The 20,859-nt window shown below is 37.6% G+C and overlaps 3 protein-coding genes across 4 annotated transcripts; 1 reads left to right on the top strand and 2 right to left on the bottom strand.

Annotated features, from left to right (window-relative positions):
• The first annotated feature begins 480 nt into the window (after positions 1-480).
• Positions 481-4,877, top strand: Parp1 (Poly-(ADP-ribose) polymerase). The gene is made up of 6 exons (XM_018017958.2): positions 481-712; positions 1,422-1,563; positions 1,622-1,952; positions 2,041-2,571; positions 2,792-3,361; positions 3,429-4,877. Exons 1-6 carry the CDS (start codon positions 599-601, stop codon positions 4,717-4,719), a joined length of 2,979 nt encoding a protein of 992 aa, XP_017873447.1. The 5' UTR covers positions 481-598; the 3' UTR covers positions 4,720-4,877.
• Positions 4,878-4,934: 57 nt separating this feature from the next.
• On the bottom strand, positions 4,935-6,320 carry LOC108608971 (uncharacterized). Of its 2 annotated transcripts, XM_018000666.2 has the most exons (3): positions 6,107-6,320; positions 5,208-5,600; positions 4,935-5,146 (listed from the first exon to the last, which is right to left on the bottom strand). In XM_018000666.2, exons 1-3 carry the CDS (start codon positions 6,222-6,224, stop codon positions 5,067-5,069), a joined length of 591 nt encoding a protein of 196 aa, XP_017856155.1. In that variant the 5' UTR covers positions 6,225-6,320; the 3' UTR covers positions 4,935-5,066. The 2 variants fall into 2 exon arrangements, with proteins under 2 accessions (XP_017856155.1, XP_089318069.1); XM_089461943.1 differs by lacking the exon at positions 6,107-6,320 and having other exon boundaries at positions 5,208-5,634.
• Positions 6,321-7,662: 1,342 nt separating this feature from the next.
• hyd (E3 ubiquitin-protein ligase hyd) lies at positions 7,663-20,091 on the bottom strand. Its single transcript, XM_018017956.2, has 19 exons — positions 19,771-20,091; positions 18,582-18,779; positions 18,244-18,523; positions 17,957-18,174; positions 17,476-17,717; positions 17,226-17,416; positions 13,468-16,938; positions 13,257-13,401; positions 12,966-13,199; positions 11,876-12,348; positions 11,586-11,790; positions 10,761-11,528; positions 9,678-10,679; positions 9,533-9,609; positions 9,157-9,476; positions 8,885-9,091; positions 8,665-8,812; positions 8,379-8,609; positions 7,663-8,323 (listed from the first exon to the last, which is right to left on the bottom strand). Exons 1-19 carry the CDS (start codon positions 19,830-19,832, stop codon positions 8,111-8,113), a joined length of 8,685 nt encoding a protein of 2,894 aa, XP_017873445.1. The 5' UTR covers positions 19,833-20,091; the 3' UTR covers positions 7,663-8,110.
• Positions 20,092-20,859: the final 768 nt, after the last annotated feature.

A 20,859-nucleotide genomic window follows, 5' to 3' on the forward strand; every position in this document is an offset into this window, starting at 1 on the left:
TGTAAATGTATCACCTTAAAAGTTTAGTTCAGATTTAAGTTGCTGATATAAAAATAAAATAAAATAAAATGTAAATGCAAATAAATACAGTTATGAAATAAAATATGTCACCGTTCGCAAGAAAATTATGGTTCTATAATTAACTTGTAGCTACTCATCATAATAATAAATCAATTGAGTAACTAGCAATTAAGTTGTCAAAGTATGTAATGTTTTGGAGTCTTTATACATATGTAAATATATATTTTACGTAGGTCGCATTATTTAGAAACCCACAATTCAATCATTAACTACTATAATTAAGTAAAACCCGTCTCATATTCGCATCATGTTATTAATTGAAATATATATTTATATATTAAAAACTATGATTTTTTGTTTGTAAGATTTCATATATATACAATACGATTCCCGTATATTTTGATATTGTTTTATTCCGTAGTTTCAAAAGAAAACTATGATCATTCATTTATTTTTATCGATGTAAGATTTGTATAAAATGTATCGATATAAAAGTTGGCGTTTCATTAGAGGATTTAGCGGTTAAATTTGCTTGTAGCGAAATACATTACTTATACTTCAAAAATAAACTTGAAAGATGGATGTCGAGTTGCCCTACATGGTAGAATATTCAAAAACAGGTCGAGCTTCTTGTAAAGGATGCAAAACTCTCATTCCAAAGGATGTTGTAAGGATTGCTGTGATGGTTCAGGTAAGTTGATGCATGTAAAGTTGTTTGGCAGTGCAATTTGGAATAACCCACTAAGACTATAACAATATACAATAAAACCAGTCTAATTAACTTGTTAGGAATTGCAACAATATTTGATCAACTATGTACCGAATCAATAGCGATTTACATTTGTAGTAGTACGTATCGGAATGATGGTGAAATTCAAGCAACTGACATGTTGATGCATGTCAATACATTTCTAGTCGACCATATACCCGGCAACGTAATAACAATAATTTGACTGCGATTTTGAGTTGATCTATCAACGATTGTTTTATTAATTAATAACAATCTTCATTGACGAAGTAATTATCTCCGATTGATAATACCGTGACCAGTCGACTTACAAGTAAATAAAATTTTCTGTTTTAAGGGCAAAATCGTTATTTTCTTGATATTTACATACATATGTATGTAAATGCACGAAATTCGTTCATTGGATCCGAAAATCCTATTGGCAACTTGAGGCCTCGTTTATGGAATCAGCACATCACATGAGAAGTACATGTGAAGAGCGCACAGGGAAAGCGATATTGCCGATCACACAAATCCAACTCGAATTGCCGCTCTTATAACATTATTAATTATTATGTGTTATATATTCAAGCCATCGAATAGCTTAATTGCATATATACCATCTCAATTGTAATTTTATTTGACTTTGCAATTTGTATCTTCATATTTGTAGTCCGCCTTTCATGATGGGAAAACGCCAAATTGGTTTCACAAGGATTGCTTTTTTAAGAAGCAAAAGCCGGCTTCTGTGGGGGATATTAAGAACTTTGAAAATTTGCGATTCGCAGACCAAACTGAAATTAAGGAAATGATTGGTTGGTTTACTCAATGTTTTGGGATAAAGTAGAGTTGTAATCAATCCATCGTTTTCAGGGTCTGGACCAGTAGTTGTTGCCAGCAAATCGGGCAAACGTTCGAAGGCCGAACAGGCCGCACTTAAAGATTTTAGTATTGAGTACTCAAAATCAAGTCGCGCAGGATGTCGTGGCTGTGAGTTAAAAATAAACAAGGACGAAATTAGGGTATCAAAAACCGTTTACGATACTGAAGTTGGAATGAAATACGGCGGGCAAAAGGTTTGGCATCATTTGGAGTGCTTTGCCCAAATGCGCACCGATATCGGGTGGTTTGATAGTGGTGAAAATCTACCCGGATATAAGTCATTGAAAAAGGAGGATAAGGAACTAGTCTTAAAGACTCTACCGTGAGTAAAACGTTATTTGTTATTGTATATATCTGTAGTTTAGGAGGAAATTAATATTAAAACAATATTTGAAATAAATAATTTACAGAGTGCTTAAATCTGAAGATATGCCTGAAGTCAAGAAGCCAAAACTGGAACCAAATATAGAAGCCGAGGAAAAAGAAAAGATGAAGAAACTACAGAAACAAAATGATGTTCTGTTTAAATATCGGGATAATATAAAGAAAGAAATGAAAAAGCACGATATTGAAAAGTTATTGAGATATAATACACAGGAGCCCATTCCTGGTGACTCGGAAAAGCTGCTAGATCAAGCAGCAGATCTAATGGCCTTTGGCGCTATAAAGCCCTGTCCGGAGTGCAAGAGTACTCAATTCATATTCAACAAATCTGGTTATTCTTGCAATGGAAATATCTCTGAATGGACCAAATGCACGCAGCTATTAACTGAGCCCAAACGCACTGCATGCAAAATCCCAGATGAATTGAAGTCCGAGTATAGTTTTTTGAGTTCCTACAAAAAAAAACCCGAAACGCGTATTATTCAGTACATTCCTCCAAGTGCAGCAACTATTGCTAAGGACATTGCCATAAAGAAAAATCCAGATGAACTTGATGGGTAAGCAATCAGGCAATTATGAAATTATTTGCATGCTTTGCAAACGTATGTATGTTTATTAATTTATTGTTTGTCTCTGCACGTTTTTAAGCGTTCAATTCCGTAAAGTTAGATCATAAATATTTATTTAATTCAAAAGAATACTTGTTAGACATCCCTAAACTGATACATCTGTATTGAAATATTTGTTTTGAAAACATCGCTTTCGTTTTTATTGCAGTCCTAAAGTTAAACGAGAAAAGCCTGCGCTATATAACTTTAAATTCTCAGTTGTGGGCTTAAAGGAAGAAGAGGAGGAAATTAAAAAACGAATCGTTAAGCTGGGAGGAAAGTGTGACAGCAAGATCACAGACGGCACCATTGCTGTGATTTCCACAGAAAAAGAAGTAAAAAAGTTGAGCTCTCGTATAACTAAAGCGAAGGAGCTTGGCATACACATAGTTCCTATGAAGTACCTTGATTGCGTCGAGTCTGACAGCAGTGGCGCCCTCAACTTTATAAGCAGTATGACCCTTTGTGACTGGGGAACAGACCCAGCCGCTCGATTGCCTCAAGATGAAATAAAGAGCTCGAAGTCAAAGAGTATTTACACAAAGTCGGTACCAAAGTCGGTTACTCTTAAAATGAAGAATGGACTGGTAGTTGACCCCGGGAGTGGTCTGGAAAATGTTGCGCACGTCTATGTCAAAGGTGACGATAAATATAACGTTGTACTTGGCTTAACCGACATACAACGAAACAAAAATTCGTTTTATAAACTACAACTTTTGGAGGCCGACACGAAAAATAAGTAAGTTATTGAATTATAGCATTTCAATACTAGTATCTAAAATACCTTTCCAAATTGTTATATATAGGTATTGGGTCTATCGGTCTTGGGGTCGTATTGGCACAACTATTGGCAACTCAAAACTGGAGGACTTCCATTCACTAATCGATGCTAAGCAATGCTTTTTCGATGTGTATGCAGATAAGACAGGCAATGATTTTAGGAACAGGAATAATTTTGTCAAAATGCCGGGTCGAATGTATCCGATTGATGTTCAATACGATGCGGGTGATGAATCAAAACAATCTAAGTTTGATAATATTCCATCTAAACTGGATCCTGCGGTTCAGAAATTAGTACAGCTTATATTCGATGTCGACACTATGAAAAAAACAATGATGGAATTTCACATAGATATGGAAAAAATGCCATTGGGCAAACTGAGCTTGAAGCAAATTCAGTCAGCGTATACTGTTGTCAATGAAATTTACGAGTTGATTCAGCTAAGCGGGTCCAATGCTAGATTTATTGATGCCACTAATCGGTTCTACACATTGATTCCTCACAGCTTCGGAGTCCATGCGCCACCGTTGATTGAAACCATAGAGCAGGTGGAGAGCTTAAGGCAAATGTTGGATTCGTTGTCTGAGATTGAGATTGCTTACAATTTAATAAAGCACGAAGATACTTCGGAGGAAAAGAATCCATTAGACAAGCATTACGAAAAGTTGAAAACACAACTGGAGCCGATCGATAAAAAGAGTGACGAGTTTAAGCTACTCAAAAATTACGTGCAGAATACGCATGCATCTACACATAGTTCATACGAGCTGGAAATAATTGACGTCTTTAAGGTAGCCCGTCAAGGTGAAGCTCGTCGGTTTAAGCCATTCAAGAAGCTACATAATCGAAAATTGCTTTGGCACGGTTCGCGTCTGACAAACTTTGTGGGAATTTTGTCTCACGGCTTGAAAATTGCGCCACCCGAAGCCCCACCAACAGGCTATATGTTTGGCAAGGGCATTTATTTCGCAGACATGGTGTCCAAGTCGGCCAATTATTGTTGCACCAGTCAGCAGAACTCTACAGGTCTTATGATGCTGTCCGAAGTGGCCTTGGGCGACATGATGGAATGCACGGCTGCCAAGTATGTAACCGAGCTGCCCAAGGGCAAACACAGCTGCTTTGGCCACGGCCGCACGATGCCCGATCCCAAAGAGTCGCATTTTCGAGATGATGGAGTTGAAATACCTCTGGGAAAGCCCATCACCGATGATAAGTTAAAGTCTTCGTTGTTGTACAATGAGTTTATTGTGTATGACATTGCACAGGTCAATATACAATACTTGTTCCGCATGGAATTTAAATATAAATATTGACAGAATTTATTCGTTAAAATCGGCGAAATGATTATTAAAATCATCATACAAATTAACATTCATTTCACAGAAATTAAGTATTATTTCAACCAATTTGTCTTGAACTACTTCTGTTACATGTGTTTTTTTGTGTTTAATAAAATTTATCGCGTACAATACGTTTATATATTTTATATCTTGGGTTGCTAATGGTCAGGGAATAAATATTTCCGATATACGATGTTAACTTGAATTTTTTTTTATTTGTTTACATAAATAGGTATTTCGTTTTTAAAAACAAAACAAATTTACAATAAATAAATAAATAATACTCTTGCAGATACAAATCTAAAACTATTATCAAACTGTTATGTAGTTTCTTCCTCAAAGGCTTGAATGGAGCTCATTATAAAATCATACACACTATCAATATGTTTTTGAAGTTTTTCTGGAAATAAAATATTTATTAAAATATATATTTAAATGAACTCCCATTCCTTAAGCCTTACCCTTATCCGTTTCCACGTGCTTGCTGTTGATTTCGTCTTCCATTGACATATTATCGGTGAACATATGCTTCAGCTTGGGCAAAACGAGCAGCAAGCAAATGATGCCGATAAATTTAACTATTTTCTTGAATATTAAGAGTTTCAAGACGATCTTGCCGAGAGTTAGCAGACTTATTTTAGACTTAAGCTTTGCTAAAATTGAATCGTGCGCCTGATATGGTATAGGATGAGCGGGCTTATAGTACACTGGCGGGGGGGAGTTGTAGAATGGGACGGGCGGAGGACCGTAGACTGGAGCCGGGGGTGTTGGCGCTGGAGGCAAATAGCTATTATCTGGGGGCAAATAGCTATTATCTGGTGGCGGGTTATACTGATAGCCTCCGCCAAGACCATCTATGAACAAATTAGAGACACAATAGATTAGCATATATTTCAAATATATAAAAATTAGTCTTTATAAAGTATGAAATGTAAATTGTATAATACCAATATCATTTCATTACAACGAAGGAATAATTCGTACTCATCATGATTAAAGAACGAACAAATAAATAAAGAACACTTAAAACAGTAAATATATTTTATGTACAGTAAATGTTATTTTCACATAAACTTATTTCAAAGCACATCGAAGTATTAGACCTAGGCCTCGTCTTTGACATACGTCTAATCAGCCTTCATATTTTTTGTAAGGATTGATTGATTCATATAATGGAAAGTCGTTTAAGACCATTTTATTATACTTCAAATGCACTTCCATACATCAATTTCACTTTCAACCACAATCGAGCTGAAGGAGAGGAGAGAAGGGATTTTCACTTTTGTTTTTTAAACAGTTCACCGCTTTCGTGCTTTCTATAAATGTTTGTTTTAGGCGCAGTTATGTAAGATTCACACACCATGATCTGTGTTATGTGAGTTTTGCAAAGCATCCGTATAGGTGTCCTGCCCTGCGGATATATCCCATGCACCTGTGCACAGCACAAACCCGAATAATATCACGAAATTCCGTTTCATTTTTGATTTTTGGTGCACTGAGAGCCAAGAAATGCGTGGAGTCGTAACCAAAACTGAAATGAACGTTGCGTATGGCGAGTAGTATGTTTTAAACCACGGATGTAAGAGTTTGGGGTCGATACTGCACACACACACACACACACACACACACACACATGCAATTGAGGGATTGGCATGTATAAATGATTATTTCGTTTTCGGTGCGGACTCACTTAAGTATGCAAGAAAGCGCTGCATACCCGCTACGTGTTTGTCAGATTGCTCGATACGTGCAGTAGCCGCTTCGAACTCTTTTGGAATTGTCGCGAGTTACAAAACTTTCACTATCCAATTTGTAGAACAAATTAGTCTTAATTGAAAAACGTAAATATTTCAACTATGCCTCAAAAGAAAAGAAAAAGCTCCATTGTATTATATATTCGTTTTAATTTGCGCTCTTTATACCCTACGCGCATACCCAAGGAGTGCAGCGACTGCAGCTGCTCAAAAGTATGCGGCTGGCAAAAGAAGTCTTGTGCATATTTATATTTATGATTACCATAAACAGACGTCCAGCTAGGGGCTCGCATAGACGATTCGATTCGCAATAGACGATTCGAATGAAATATAATCACGATCATGAATCTAGGCTCTATACGATTAGTTCTTCAAGGCATAATAAATTATTCGCAAATGTAGGTCAAAGCCAGGATGCAAATATTTCATTCTGCTGCCCTTCAATAGTAGGGTCTTTAATAACGGTTCATTATATATGTCCACTTCATTTGCAGAAAGCAGATATAATATGAAGTGAGTATATTAGTTTTCACCATTGCTTTATGTAAAGATTAGTTAGTTGGAACATGGAAAAAGTACCCTAGAAATTGGATTACACAATATTTTTAAATGCTGAAAAGTATTAAGCTTTGAAGCTGTCATGCCTCTTATATGTGATTAAAATTTGTTGATTTTAAAGTAATATTATAAAACCATCACAATCTTACATTTCGAAAATAAAAGAAACTAATTGCCTGCGGGATCCGTTGTTGAATATACAAATAGTTTGATTCACATTTAGGTCAGATGATTTCTTGCAAAACTCAATAAAAATGGAATCTGCGTCTACAAACTGAGCCGATCCAAGCCAGGTACTTTAATTGCAGAATATTTTACTTGTTTTATAACTGCGCTCATCTGATAAGTTACCAACAAAATGTGTAACAACTGCAGCCAGACATGAATGTGTAATTCATGACCCGCACTGATATAACTGAGTCTTTGTTTCACTGTTGGTTAACGAATATAGTAATGTAAGTTGGACTATTTGCTATATGCGTATTGTTCAGATTGACATGTTTCTGGGAAATTCCCATGTCTACACGCATCTGATAACAAGTGACAAAATAAAAGTAATAGACTTACTATACTCATACACCAAAAGCTTTTAAATAAAACACTATTGTTAATATTTTTATTTTTATTTTTTATTTAGGTTACCATTATAGATTTATTCCCTGGTTAATATACATATTTATATATTGTAGTTTATTACATTTCCTACATTTAAATAAATGTAATAATAAAAGCAAACTTGACCTAACTCCTACATCTTAATCTTTGTTCATTTTAACATTTCCTTAGTTTTTGTTATCCAGTCGAACTGTATGAAGGAATGAATGACCTTATGAATTCCTCTTCAAAGACGTTATCTTAAACCAGAACTATTGCAATATTTATAATGTCAGAACCAAATTGAAGGAATGGAGATACATACATATGTGTGTTTGGTTACAAATGTGGAATAGTCATATTTAAAAAATTTTATCAAATACCAAAAATATAAGAACAATTCGCATAAGCAAACATACGGCAAAAATAACGTAAACCAGAAATTGGTAATAATTTGCTTAAACGAATCCAAAATTTTTGGATTTAATGGCCATCAGCATTTTACTACGTAAAATTGATTTGCTGGAATAGAGAGGAATATACAGTCGGGATATACAAGTGTTTGCAGTAGGAAGATGAGAGTCATCTGCTGGTCGAATAGTGACAGATGGTAGGGGCTGGAAGCCTTCCTCTGAGGCTGGCAAAGCTGGTGATCCTGTCCAGAAATATACCTGGAATAACCATAAATTAAGCAAATTTATTCTAAGATAATTAACTAACACATACCAGATCTTGGCGCTCTAGCGTATTCATTTTCTCAACAATACTCCAGAACCATCTTTTAAATTTCAATAGCTTGTCAGGGCCTTCACTCGATTCGTCATTAAATGTTGTATATGAAATTAGTGTTGAAACATTGATATCTCCGACACCATTCAAGAGTAAACGTAGATCCTCCGCAGTCAAGCTATTCATGCAGTTGTCCGGTAAAACATCAAAAATACCATCCTTTAAAGCCTGCAAACACATCTGTTAATGAATACAGAAATAGAATGAGTTTTGTATGTCTAACCTCAAGAGCCTTTTCTTGTGACTTGATGAGCCTATATTCAGTATAACGTCTAATATATTCAAGTATGTTACTCGACGTTACGGGTATATCACGTCCGCCAGGTATCAATTCACGGTTGCCACAACCCTCTTCTTTCATCAGATCAATGCTATGGTAAATAGAAAAACATAGTTTGAATACATGTACATTAATGATAGATTAAGGTCCACTGGATACTTACACAAAAGTAAGCTCCATTCGGTTGATGGTTTCTTCTCCTTCCTTTGTTTGGGCATTTTGTATGATCTGTCTAAATGATTCATACAAGGCTGGATCAAAAAATGCGAGGTCATGAAATTTAATTTTTCGGCCAAGCATATATTTTAATACATGTCTTTGAAGGAACAGTGGGAGCAATTCATTTTGCAAAAGGCATAGCCCAATAAGTCTAAGAAAAAATAAAATAAATAGATTACAAATCTATATATCTAACAAAAATAATTGTGATCTAACCTGCCAATATTTCTAAATGCATTAATACGTTCGAATGACGCAAGACCCTGTCGTGGAGTATAAAAGCCACGTTTACCCGGAGAGTAAAATAATGGCTCATTATCGTCTTCTATCGGTTCAGTTGCAGCAGATGGTGATTTTTTCTGTTGGCTCTGCATGTTTATTTCCGATTTCAGTTTAAAGTTGATTATCTCAACCGCCTCGTTAACTTTTTGCCGAAGCGTTTCATCAGAAGACAGAACTGATAGAAGCTGCGGAGTGGGTATTTCCAGTAGCATGCCAGTTATTTTTGCAGCGTGCACCGAGTTTATTGAGTGGATCTAGAAAACATTAAAATTATAGCTTTGGTTTAAAGGTTACTCAATCATTTACTTACCTTGGGATACAGACGCTCGCCAAGTTGTTGTAGGTGGACAGATAAATGTTCGTTTGAGCCCTCAGCCGTGTTATTATCTAAATAAACAGTGGATTAAAGAATATATATAAAAATTCTCTTAAGTGTTGACAAGTTGCATTTTTACCTGTACTAGACGATGGAGTATATGGTCTAGCATCTACATTTAATGTTTTTCGTTCTCGAGCTGTACGCCACAATATTTTGCTGCCGGTTCCACGTCGCTGCAATGTCGGGGGATCACGACTTGAACCGGATACGGTTCGGCTGCGTAGTATGCTCGAGAAAGGTACTCCATATTTGCTGTGTGTACCACCCACTTGCACAGAATCAAGATTTGGCATTTTTGCGCTTGCCAGCAACGCTTCCGAAATGGAAGTGTAAAAACTGCGAGCAACTCCTGAACCTTCACCGGGCTCGTCCTTAAATGTCACCTTAACTCTGTTAAATGTTATAGGTGGCTGAGCTCGTCGATTTTGTGTGCCGAATTGAGCATTTAGTTCCTTAAAGGTTTGGATTATTAGGCTTTCCCTATTTCGCTCAAGCTTACAGAGGACTAAGTCTCGCTGTTGTCCATTGCGCAGTTTTTCCATATGTCGTCTAAAGCGCATTTCCTTCACTGGGAAACCTCTCAATTCTGGCAATACAGATCCGTGTTCCATACCCACGTCATCCATGAAAACACGTCCAAAAAGATCAAGAGCCAATTTCCACCGACTGAGCAGAAAGTTCCATGATGGCAACTCTGAAGAACTACTCTTGTAAAACAAAGAGCCACGGATGGGAAACATAACAGTCTGCGATGGCAACTTCTCCTGACAATTATCACATTTAAGATGGTGTGGTGTGGAAGCAGCGGTTGAGTTTTTGCATTCGGGTAAGCTATTGTCGTCCGATTCAAGTTTCAGATTCGATGTTCCAGCTCGAACAATAACACTACGAACTGCTGATACTGATAAAGAGCTCTGTATTGGTGACACTTCATCCCTGATGCGACTTTGGCTTGGTGCAATAATAACTTCTGGACGAGTTGTTATTAAAATATCTGTTGATGTACTAGGTCCCGCCGAAACATCGATCATTTGTACATCCTCTGAATCAATATGATCTTTAGAGTATGAATTAGCAGCTATTGAACAAAAATGAATTTTTCACATTAAGCATTATAATTTCGCTCGCCTAACCGAATTAAAGGAAAAAGGAAACTTACCTTCAGACCCTTTATGTGATTTTGAATCATCCAAGCACTGTTTTTTCTTTAACTGAACGTAAATATTTGAGTCTCCAGTGTCGTCGTCCTTATAAGATCTGCTGTCTTCTTTTACTTCGATAGTTTCAACATTATTTTCAGATTCTGTTATGCGCTGACTGACATCATTCTCATTTGCTGGCGTATCAGCTTTCATAAAATTTGAGAAGCCTAACCTAGTTGGAGGTTGGTCAATAGATCCCTGATGGGAAGTGTTACTTTTGTCTGCGTTGTTTTTAGCAGTAGGTACTGCGTGCAGTGGTAGATTGGCAAACAGTTCCTGGCGTTTTGAATTTGGTTGCAGAAGGTGCGGTTTATCTGCTAGTGGCATGGCCATATCAAGTGGTAAGTCAAACCCGTCCGGAGCAGAGCAACCCAGACTTAGGGTCGAATCAGACCTGGTAAAGAATGCGTATCTGCGAATATTCGTATTAGCCGATGCGTTGCCAGAACATTGCCTATCGGCATTCGAGCTTTCAATGTTGCTCAATTCATCATCCGTGTCATCTGTTTCCATACAGTTTGACAAATTGTTTACTCGCCCGGATATATCGTTTTTATCATAAAAGCTAGTATCATTGCGCATGTAATAAACGAATGCATCAAGCACATACGAAATGTGACGCAACGCAGTTATATCCAATACGGGAAGTGCATCTCGATGCTCTGAAGTATGCGCACGCATCAATGACAGGCAATATGTGAAGAAATCACGTCGAGAACTTGACCCTACAAATGAAATCGTAATTATAAAATGTTTCAGCTACAATCTCAACTTGTACTCACCAATTACATTTACGCCAACATTTGTAGAAGTCGAAGTGGAAGCTTGGCTTGTGGTTGCTTGTGCACTAAGATTGAGCGGATGCAGTGGATGATTTGGATCAGTGTAGTTAGTCAAATATGCGCCGAACTTCAACTGCGCCTCTGTTCCATCCATAACAGTGAACATCCAGTCCCATGTTGGCTTCAATCTTTTTTCAACAAAAGCCTGTACATAATAATTAGAGTTATTGATTATATTTATGATAACTATAATATACATTATCCGTCATCATCATATATGTGATACTCACTTGAACGGCAACCGCTTCCTCAATTCGAATCTTCAATGAGGTCTCAATATCGTTCGTCATATTGTAAGACATAATAGCTAAAAGCTCTGATATTTGTCGTATAGTAATACCAAAAGCGCGGCCCAAATTGCTTGCAGTCGTGGCCATTGTGTGAGACTCGGCAGTTGGCGTATTGACAGCTGTGCTGGCTGGCACAGCAGAGCGACGCAACGCCATGGGATCAATAAAAACTAAATTGGAACCAGTTGGGACGCGCACAGAGGAGCGAGTATTATCTCGGCTTCTGATGGCCCATTGCATGGTTTGTGGAGTGAGATCGTTGCGTGAATTAGGATTAACGTTTCGACGCTCAAGTTGCTGATCGTTGAAACTAAATTCATCAGATTGGTCGTCCGATTCGCCATCCTCAGAGCCGTCTTCTTCTTGAGCCGAGGAGTCCCCAGATTCATCTTCCAAAAATAGAACACCAATGTCTACAAAGAAATTATTTAATTAATGACAGTTTACTTGTATAAAATACAATACAAAAACAATATTATTTTTTATCTTTTTCTCTCTAGTCGAAAAATACATTTTGTAAAAAAATTTTTAATTGGTTCCGCCATAGGGCCATAGGTACTGATTTCACCCTGATATCATAGAGTTACGACTTATATATATTATTATGTAGGTTTTCGATGTCTGCACATAAGTGTGCCATTCTAAAAAAAAATTTGAAAGTAATCGAATGCATCGGTCCTTTAACGAGTTAATTCACGATCGGACAGAAACTTCTTTTAGTTATTTCCGCTCTAAGTTGTCCCCTACCGTTTGGCAGAGTTAAATGAAGCAAATAGTCTTGGTATTGGTATGTATAATTAACGGAAGTAACGAACGTAAATCGTATTACTTGCTAAATGATTTTCGTTAAAAGAGACTCGAACGGGAAAGAACTAGACATTTGCTCAGAGCAAAAGAGATTGATAATTTCCTTTCGGTTAATTAATAATCGCGAACAGAGCTTTAAGATTGCAAATACGTCCATTTGAGTGCCAATAGAATATACATAATAAACCTATTTTCATACGTATGGAATGAAAATTGATTTTACCTGTTTCCGAGCCAACAGTTGCTCCAGTTTGCACGCTCCTTTGTGCGTCTTGATTGCTCTGGTTGTCATCGGAATCAGATTCGGTTTCAGCGTCATTGAATGTGAAATCGTTATCACTCTCATCATCCTGCATGCCTTCTTCATTGCGCTGATTCTCTATCAAGTCATCGTCATGGTTGCTCAGATTAGATTCTCGATTGGGAATTTCTTCGGATTCCGATGGATCTCGAAGACCTAAGAAACAATTTGTCGTTATAAATATACACATATCCAATTGTTATATATACTTACTGTCCATTGCAACCACATCATAATTTTGTTGCACATTGAAGTTGGGGTTTTGTACATTGATAGCATCGTGCACGACAATCTGTTCAGCGGATGCTTCAACATTGGAAGGCGCCAGTGGCTCAACACTGAACAAGTCATCCGAGTTCTAGAAGAAAATTTGAGTGTTAGGATCAGTGGATAAATTGACGGTGTCTCAATAAAGGGAACTTACATCCAGATTAGATGAAGACATTGTAAATGGAGCAGTAGGTCGCACGACACCGAGTCTTACGGGTGCAATCAGGGCCTCAGATACCTCGCACAGCTCCTCAATTGATATTTTGTGAAGTGTCTGAAACACCTTCACGCAACTCTGAACGTATTTGTTGCATGAAGTGTGACTCTTTCGTTTCTCTGGGTTTGGCTGTTTCTCCAAATTGAAGATAACAAAAACACGCGCCACAGACCGCACAAAACGTCTCGCTACTTCCTCAGCTTCTTTGCAACGGCCAGGGACAGCGAAATTCTGCAGTTCTCGTACAAGAGTCAGCAGCAGAGTATCCAGATGGTCGCTTGTGCATTTTACTATCAGGCTGTGCGTGAACTTGTCGAGCAGTGTGGAGCCATGCTGAGATTGCATGAAAACATTGAAGCTTTCAGAGTTACCTCCCTCGCTGCTGTTACCGTGTGGATTTAGATTTGTTTCGTTTCTATCTGCGCCGCTCATAATCATGGAGCGCACCGCTTGCCAGTCGATCAAAAGACGTTCAAGAGCTTTCCTAGCAAATTTAGGCGGCTCCAGATCATGGTCTGGCATGTCGCTATCCATGTCCAGCGAAGAAGATTTTCGATTGGTGATAACAGTGCTGCTTCCACTAGCATTTCCGGTGTTGCCCACATTACGGACCCTTACATTGAAGCGGTATTGCCTTTGCTCAACTATCTGCCGTCCGACCGTTTGAATGAGGAACAGCAATATGGACTCTCCCTTTGAGTTGAATTTGGTAACCAAATCAGTGCATGAAACGAGCTTGCAGAGCAGTGCAAAACGCTTGGTAAGGTTTCCTGCGATTAGTGCCTTACATTTGCATTTCTCCCAGCAGTCGCAGTAGGCCGTTGGTGCAGTGCGTTTAAGCTTACAGTCGTGGCCCTTATGGCAAACGCGTGCGCATTCGGTGCAGCAGCATAAAGAGCCAGTTAGGCCGCACGTTTTGCACTCAAATATATTTTGGTTAATGTGATCTGCACCTGTCCAGGTGAAGGAGCACGTGTCGTTATAGCAGATGACGTGTAGAGGGGACTGATCAGCCGGCGACCCACTGGGGAATATCATCGCCTCCTTCAGATGTGTGTCCTGCTCAGAAACACTGAGAATGGTATTTAATATTATAATACCAGCTTCGTAGGCGCGACATGAAACGGCCAGCATGAAGGGAGTCTGGCCCTGAGCATCCTTTGCGCTCAACATTTGGTAAAGGTAAGGGCGCAGGGCCACACTAGCGCACATGTGCTGAAGGATCAGAATGGCTTGCTCGCGTCGTTGTAATAGGTCAAATGTATAGTTTGGAGATCCCAATTTGCTGCTTGACGCAATGTTTTGAGATGACGAAGGCAGCACTTTGGAAACATCTTCATCAGATGTATCCGCCGCGTTTTGAGCGCCGGTTGTGCTAAGGTTGCTAGCTGTCCCTGGTTCAAGGCCCCAGGGTATTGGAACATAGGCATGATCTTCGCCTGCACTCGTTGCTTGCTGACTGTGATTTTGATTCTGCTCCGATTGTTCAGTGTTGATCAGTCGATTCATCATGTCACGCAGACTTATTCGATTTTCCCTGCTTAATGAAGCAGAAGCTGAAGATGAGCCCATGCCAGGCAGTGTAGCGAAGCTCGAGCTCTCGCTAAAGCTACTTCCATTGCCAAATGCGGTGCCATATGACAAGGAAGGTCCTGCACGTGGCATGGAAACTCCAGATGCGACAGGTTTCTTATCGGAGCTAATGGTGCTGAAATCTGATAAGTTTTGTGAGTCCTTGTTTGATGTGGGTGCGCACATGATAACGCAGGCATGGAATATATTACGATTACCATCGCAACGCTCTTCCACAACCGACAGAATATCTTTGCGGTCTTCCTTTTCGAGTCGCATCAGCAGAGCTATGCAGTTCTTTACATCGCACCGCAGTATGTGTGGCATAAACTTCTGTGTTTCGAAAAGCAAAGCGGTCATGCATACTTTCGACTTAAGATTGATGCAAGATGCTGACGGCGGTAGCGATATTGTAGCCATAGTAATCGATTTAACAGGTGGTAAGTCAAACCACTGGGGATCCTTTATGGAGCCAAGACAGTCTTTAGCCAGTGGATAGAGCGCTCCGTTGCCATCCCTCAGCACAATCGTACTGCTGTTGCCGTTGCAATCATTATTGCAGGCCATTGTAATGTTGTTGGCAGAGGCTCCAATAAATGACGCAGAGTCTGTGGGGAATTGGCAGTTTTGTTCTTGCTTGCTGTTGTACAGGTTATAGAGACTGTAATGTATCTTGCCGAACAGCTTCTTAATCACATGAATGCCACGGGTATCTACAGCTATAGTCAGCAACTGAGCGTTTGCGGGATCGGCACCAATATTTATTTTTTTCGGTTGTTTTTGTAGCCAATCTGGTCCACGTGATGAAACAGCTGTTCGAAAAACTTGGACATCTTCGCGTCGCAATAGGCGGCATTGTTGCCAGTCATCTTCCTTTCCTTCATCTTTGCTATTTAGTCCGGGAACGCTACTGACGCAAGTTAATGGTGGGAATCGGACTGCCACGTAATCCCCATCCACCTTCAGCACTTTTCCAACAGGGCCCACTTTATCCTCAACGAATACGACGTCTTTCAGTTGCCATAGCTCCTCGTCTTTTCTTCCCTCTTGACAACTGTTGCCATCTTCTTTAGTTGTCATTCTTTTGGTACGTTTGTGTGAAGTAACACTACCGGTATCACTACATGTGCTAGATGCTGGTGAAGGTGGAGGTGGCATGTCGATGCGATCAGTAGATTCTTTGCTTGTCGAACTTATTTGTCCACTCTTTCCAGAACTTGTTGGCTGTGCGGGAGTGGTCTTGGAACTATCCTTGTCAGCAATAGCGCTATGGACATTCGAAATTGTTCCCAGAGTCTGCGTCTTATCAGACACCGAAGCTGAGCCGACATTTAAGATCTTCATGCGACAAACGTCTGCGAAATCCCACACAGAGTTTAACAGCTGTCCAACTTTGGGCACTCCATTGGTGCACGTGAAGCCAATAGAGCCAGTTTGGTATATAGGACACTTCTTCATAACCACTTGTGATCCTACGTTGATATCTGCGACAACCATTTTAAATGGTTTCTTATTTTTTGTTCGAAATTTATCCCACAAGTAGCGGCGTTGATCGAAAGGAAGAACTCCCCACCAATAAATATTATTGTTTTCGGTCCTAACTGCTGTGTATAGTGAGCAAACGTGTATTGTTGCAATTGGGTCCATGCTGAATTCATTAAAGGCTGTAGCAGCATGCTCTAATTTAGCACCAAGATATCCCAGCTGTTCGTCCATCCAAGTAGCGACTCGATTCGATTCAGTCACTACGGAGCATCTAATGAAATTTGCTGATATTAGCTCCACTTTTTCTCCAATGTTAAGGGCCATGGTCTTTGGATGATAAACGTTGTCCGTCTGTAAAAAGTCAATAAAAAGTTGATTTAAGCATTAAAATAGGTTTTACTTTCCGATTTACCTAATAGAGCATTCCAATAAAAACAACTATGTATTAACTTTGTTATATATCTGATATGATCTAATACAGTTATGCATATCTTTAAAAATGATTCCAAAATCTGCGTTCTACTTGTCTCATGGTAGAAAACACTATTCAGCAGAATTTGAATTCCAATCCTACTTAAGTGCTTGAAATTCGAAATACGAAATTCATAGCTGAATTTTTGATAAAAAGCCGTACTTACATCAGATTTGTACGGCTCCAAGTCTGACCAGCGCCACTGATGCAGTTCTCCATTTTCCGACAGAGCAATAAACTCAGAGTACAATGCTCCAATAGTCTTAAAACGTGTTGATGGTTTGTCGGGCCAAGGCTGTAATTCTTCTGATATCCATATCGGGGAAGGTATGGAAGACGGTTCCTTTTTTTTTGGATCTACATAAAATTTTAATATTGTAGGTTTTTTTCAATTTAATTTTTAGTCGAATATTTACCTGTATCTTTGTCCCATGTGTAATCATCCTTACTTATCCAGCGACGTGGGCCGTAGTATTGACGATCACGCCATCGGCTAAACGCTTCGCGATCAGCATTAGCAGAGGATATTTGAGCTGATAGGCTGGCACTTCCTGCTATGACACCGCTAGACGAAGCCGATGTTCGATTGGACTGATTATTATCTGTGCCACTTGAACTGGCACTGTTCCGTTCACTACGAATCCGATCAAAAAGAAGACTACAAAATAAACGTTTTTATAAGTAAGCTAATCTTAAGATGGTCGCCTTAAGGGTCTAAGTTACAGCAGACAAAACGTTTGTAATATTTTCAGTTATTGGCTGCATACGATAAAAACAAAATATTATTCAATGGTTTGGGTAGGTTAGGACTTCTGGGATTAAGGTAATTTAAATATGTTTTGACATTTCTTTTTTAGTATAGGCATCAATATTATTAAATTTTTTGGCAATACTTACTTTCTTATGCTTGAATAATTACTAAATATTTCTTCTGAGAAAAGTCCATCCGATGGATCAATAATGACGCTATTATTGTCACCCGAAAAACCATTATCTAATAATGAAATTAGATCCTCTGGCACATAGTTGTCTCCTCCCTCTTCTGTGTCTTCAGCTTCCTCGTCATCGCGTGAAAGCAAATTGTTCACGGCTAAATTAACGTCAAGGTTTGTGCGCTACAATTTAAAGAGCGGGATATAAGAATATTTGCAATAATATTAAGTACTTTCTTTGAGATAACAAACCTGAAGCTCTCTAATAATGAGATTCCTACTTTTCCCTTGCAATACGACTTCAGCTTGAGAAATAAGCTCTTCAGGCACATATGTGGCTGGTACCGTTACAAGGGGTCGATTAGACGAGCTGCCCCCAATTATTACCCCTGTACTTCTTGATCCAGAGCCTTGACCACTTGAGCTTGTCCTACCTGTTGCTCGAAGCAGCCGTGCACGAGAGCGAGCCATAGGCCGAGAGGACGATGGTGCCTTTGGTGCATTTGTTGCCGCTACTCCACCAGAAGGCGCACTTTAAGGAAGCATAACCAACATGATTCTTGCGAGTAAATTATTATCGGATTATTTACCATTTATTGTCAGATTTGGTCAAATCGAGTTTTTCAGAATTTATGGAGAAGGCGACCCGAAATGCTTTTCCATCTTCTAAAAGCACTCCAATATGGTTAGGTCCAATTACCACCTCCCTTACAGGTATTTTCAATTGCTCAAATATTCTATGAGTACCGGAACCGAATCGATTTACTTTATCAGAGACTTCTCGTATTCTAAATTGGATTAATGAAAAATTTTACGGAAATTAAGTATGTATTATTAAACATATAGTGCAATTCTTACATTAAAACCTTAACTTATTTATGTTCACAGGCAAAATTTAAAATATGTAAAGTTTTGGATACCTTGCAGTAATGCACGTAAATACAACAGACATAATTTTAAAGATATAGTGCAATCGTCATATTAATATTTAAACCTCTTTACGTCCATAAGTAAACACGATTATAAATCTAAAATATGTAAGGTTCTGGAAACCCTACAGTGATTTACGTGAATTCCACAGACATGGCGCATATTTTTTGTCTAGAGTTGTCTCTCACATTCGAGAAAAAAAAATGCCGACAAAAATAACATTAGTACAATGCTCAGCTAATTTTTGCAACTTTATGTTCTTATAAAAAAAAATAAAAAAAAAAACACACACACACACACAATAGGTAATTCAAACACTTTAGATGTAGGGAAGCAATTTATAAGTAGTACACACACAAGTCCTTTGTAGTAAAATGCCGAACACATTTTTTGATTGCACTTATTTTCCCGTTTAATTACATTTTTGAATATGTATGCGGATTATAAGAATGCAACAATTAAGAAGTACCTCTGTATTACAAACGTCGACATACACAATTTGTTGCCTATGTCCCGTAGATATACATGTACATATATCTTTTTATGCCAATATGCATATAAATTATATATATGCATGCATGTGTATGGAAATATTATATCTGCATACAACGATGTTTATGTATATATGTGTAATACTTTAAACTCGAATGCAGACATATAATAGAACAATTTTTAAAGGCCAAAAGTGTCTAATAAATGTACGTACATGTACGTACATGTACGTTTTTCATATATATATATATTTTAGAGTTAAATAGATATGTACATGTGTCTAACATGTGCGGATGATCAATACTATGTACATATGAATGCACTAATTTATTTATTAATATTAATAAAGTGATTTACCTTTCAATGAATTGTTCATCAGTCCCTGGAAGCGGTTGCAACACAAATTGCATAGAAACCATTGTAAATTTCTTTAACTATACGAAATACAGTTCTCTCTCAATTTTCATTTCAGCTTAGAAAATGTAACTATAAATAGGGATGCCACAAAAATTCCGAGATCACACTTATATCCGATATTCACATATATCGATAAGTAGGAGAACAATTGTACACGATATATCCAAACTATTAGTACTTTCGAAATGTGAACCATGTGAAATGAAACATATTTTTTTACCTAGAACGGAGTCTAGGAATTTTTATTTTTTTAGTTTTTAATAGTATTTCGTTATATAAATAATCAAAAATTATATAAAAATATTTATATCTTAACGCTTTCGTTTTATATAACATTTACGGCATAGCCTCTTTGGATGACCAGATATAAATTTTATTAAGTTGCTTATGTTTTGTCATTTCATGATTTTCTTTTTGATTCAATTTCTTATCGTCGTTAGCATGGTAAATATATTTAATTATTTTTTATACATTATAGTTATTATAAAAAAAAAAAAAAAAAAAAAAAACAAAAATCAAAGAAAATGATTCACCGGCTACTTAGGCCTTCGCGTTAAAGCAAAAATATGTTTTGTTCTAATTGTAGGGTTTTTTTTTTTTTTTTATATAATATTGTATACAGAGGAGACATTTATTGGAGTTTCCTAAAAGAAATCTTTAAATTATTTTTATTTTTGGTGGTCATCAAACAAATAATGAATGAATTTTGCCATATGTCTTTGTTTAGGAATTTTGTAACATTATACAAAGCGAAAATTGTCATATATCTCATATTTTATATGTCTTCTAGTTGCGCTGCATAGGTTTTGATGCTAGCATTGCTGCCCTGCTGTAGCGAAAATATTTTAAATTATAATTTCTTGAGTCAAGAAGCTTTGCTTTTCAATTTCTTTGTATTTCTTGAATTCTTAAATTTATGACAAGTTAAGCATTTTTGTTAAGTATCTTTATTACCGATTTGAGTTAATTGTATTTTAGCCTTAAGTTTCCATTACTATAATTAATATAAAATTTATATCAATTCCGAAC

The sequence above is a fragment of the Drosophila arizonae genome, chromosome 2, assembly GCF_054131065.1.
Source record: "Drosophila arizonae isolate 15081-1271.41 chromosome 2, UAZ_ARI_1.0, whole genome shotgun sequence".
NCBI lineage: Eukaryota > Metazoa > Arthropoda > Insecta > Diptera > Drosophilidae > Drosophila > Drosophila arizonae.

Bases quoted from the DNA above. Each gene is read 5' to 3' on its own strand.
- Parp1 (XM_018017958.2), top strand. From the start codon at position 599: ATGGATGTCGAGTTGCCCTACATGGTAGAATATTCAAAAACAGGTCGA. The intron at 1,564-1,621 runs GTTGGTTTACTC...CATCGTTTTCAG, and splicing joins TGAAATTAAGGAAATGATTG to GGTCTGGACCAGTAGTTGTT. The intron at 1,953-2,040 runs GTGAGTAAAACG...AATAATTTACAG, and splicing joins CTAGTCTTAAAGACTCTACC to AGTGCTTAAATCTGAAGATA.
- hyd (XM_018017956.2), bottom strand. From the start codon at position 19,832: ATGGTTTCTATGCAATTTGTGTTGCAACCGCTTCCAGGGACTGATGAA. The intron at 16,939-17,225 runs GTAAGTACGGCT...GACTTTTTACAG, and splicing joins TGGAGCCGTACAAATCTGAT to ACGGACAACGTTTATCATCC. The intron at 8,324-8,378 runs GTATGTGTTAGT...TGGTTATTCCAG, and splicing joins CGCTAGAGCGCCAAGATCTG to GTATATTTCTGGACAGGATC.
- LOC108608971 (XM_018000666.2), bottom strand. From the start codon at position 6,224: ATGAAACGGAATTTCGTGATATTATTCGGGTTTGTGCTGTGCACAGGT. The intron at 5,601-6,106 runs GTGTGTGAATCT...ATTTGTTCATAG, and splicing joins CTCACATAACACAGATCATG to ATGGTCTTGGCGGAGGCTAT. The intron at 5,147-5,207 runs GTAAGGCTTAAG...TTTTATTTCCAG, and splicing joins GCACGTGGAAACGGATAAGG to AAAAACTTCAAAAACATATT.